The 1,554-nt window shown below is 64.0% G+C and overlaps 1 protein-coding gene across 1 annotated transcript in view; it reads right to left on the reverse strand.

The window, feature by feature from the left end:
* Positions 1-1,287, reverse strand: part of BHLHE40 (basic helix-loop-helix family member e40) — a 4,525-nt gene extending 3,238 nt beyond the window's left edge. Inside the window, exons 1-3 of the mRNA XM_007453067.1 lie at positions 956-1,287; positions 725-794; positions 351-458 (exon numbers count right to left, since the gene is read on the reverse strand). Of these exons, the coding sequence (XP_007453129.1) occupies positions 351-458; positions 725-794; positions 956-1,035 (258 nt within the window). The 5' untranslated portion in view covers positions 1,036-1,287. The remainder of the gene's footprint in view (positions 1-350; positions 459-724; positions 795-955) is intronic.
* Between the last annotated feature and the right edge of the window lie 267 nt (positions 1,288-1,554).

Genomic DNA, 1,554 nt, shown 5'->3' on the forward strand with positions numbered 1-1,554 from the left:
GGGGGGGGGGAAGGGGGTAAAATATTGGCGAGTTGCTTGGTTTGCTCAGTTCGGGAAAACGAAAGAACCCTGAAAATCGCCAGCAGGGAAAGTCTTAAATCTCTTGCAAGGGAAGGCCAGCCGGTGTCGGTGCCAACCTGGAGAAGTACAAACGGTTCTCACCTCATTGGCACGAGGCTGCCAGAAAATTCTGACCCTGGGCAAGGGTACCCCCAAACAGAGCCGCCCACCAGTGCTCGGATCGAGCCATCTGGTCTGCAGTTCCCAGCGGGGCCTGCAGGTGGCGAGTGACCCTCGCCCGCCCTCTGGGCAGAGGAGCTGGTTTGGACAGGGGCCAGCTTCTCACTTACTGTAAGTTTGAGATGTTCGGGAAGGAGATCCTTCAGCTGGGCGATGCATTCGTTAATTCGGTCACGTCTCTTTTTCTCGATGAGCCGGTGCGGCAGTTTGTAGGTCTCCTACGAAGCGCACAGGGAGACGGTGGGCGCGGGAGGACGGCGGTGAGGAGCCCTCCTCCTCGCCCCGCCGCGGCGCGAGGAGTCGGGGCAGCGGAGCAGAGTCACACCCAGAACCAGCTCCCCTCCGCCCCTTCTTCTCCAGGCCACTCAGTAGAGGCCCAGAGCCCACACCTGGCATACCCCCTCCAGCCGCAAAGTGACAAAACTTTTACCGGAAACTCAGCGCGTGCGCGGGGCTGGGGTCCCGAGGGGCGCGGTGCTCTTACCTTGCTATCCTCGCTCCGCTTTATTCCCCGCCGCGACTTGTACACTTGGTACATATGGGCAAAATCCATCCTGCAGGGAGAGGAACGAGGAATGGCTGTGACTTGCGCACCGGCTGCAGGAGCCCTGGTTGGCAAGAACCCCCGGATGCGCCCAGAACTGCTCCGAGTTGTAAGCCGCGCACAACGCAGGACTGGAGTTGAGGCTTGAAAGGGCCGGGGGTGCCAACTTACCCTGGTAGGTCTCCGGGCTCCAGTCCTGGCGCTTTGGGCAGGCAAGCGGGGGGCGGTTGCGCACTGGGGATCCGCTCCATTGCGCGGCGAGCCGGGGCCACTGTGCGCTCCTGTCTGCAGCGGCAGTGCGTCGGATGAGGACTGTTGTGGAGAGGGTTTCGGGGGTCTCTTCGCCGGGGTTCCTCGGACTCTGAGCTCCTTGAAATCCGCTGGGCTGCCGGGAGCTGCGGCTTCAGTTGGGGGCGTGCATGGTGGACCCGCGGCCTCGGTCTCCGGCTCTGCGCACAGACTGGCAGTGTGTGCTCCCTGCGCCGTCTGCGCCGTGTGAGCCAAGTGAATGAGAAGTGGGGCGGGCGGGGAGGCGGGAGGGAGCGCGGCGGGGGGGGGGGGGGGGGTGGGGGGGACGAGCCGAGGAGTAATGGAGAGGCTGCGGGCTGGGTTAAATGGGAACGAGTGGGTGGGTTGGAGCTACGTGTTCTACCCTGTGACTCCAGGCACGTCTGGCCGCTGCCGGGGAGGGAAGGAGCGACCTGCCCGCCCTCCCCCGGCTTCATCACATGAGTCTCACGTGTTGGACGACGCTCCCGCGGCTGCGAGGG

This window comes from Lipotes vexillifer, unplaced genomic scaffold (genome assembly GCF_000442215.2).
Source record: "Lipotes vexillifer unplaced genomic scaffold, Lipotes_vexillifer_v1.1 scaffold1105, whole genome shotgun sequence".
In the NCBI taxonomy this organism is placed as follows: domain Eukaryota; kingdom Metazoa; phylum Chordata; class Mammalia; order Artiodactyla; family Lipotidae; genus Lipotes; species Lipotes vexillifer.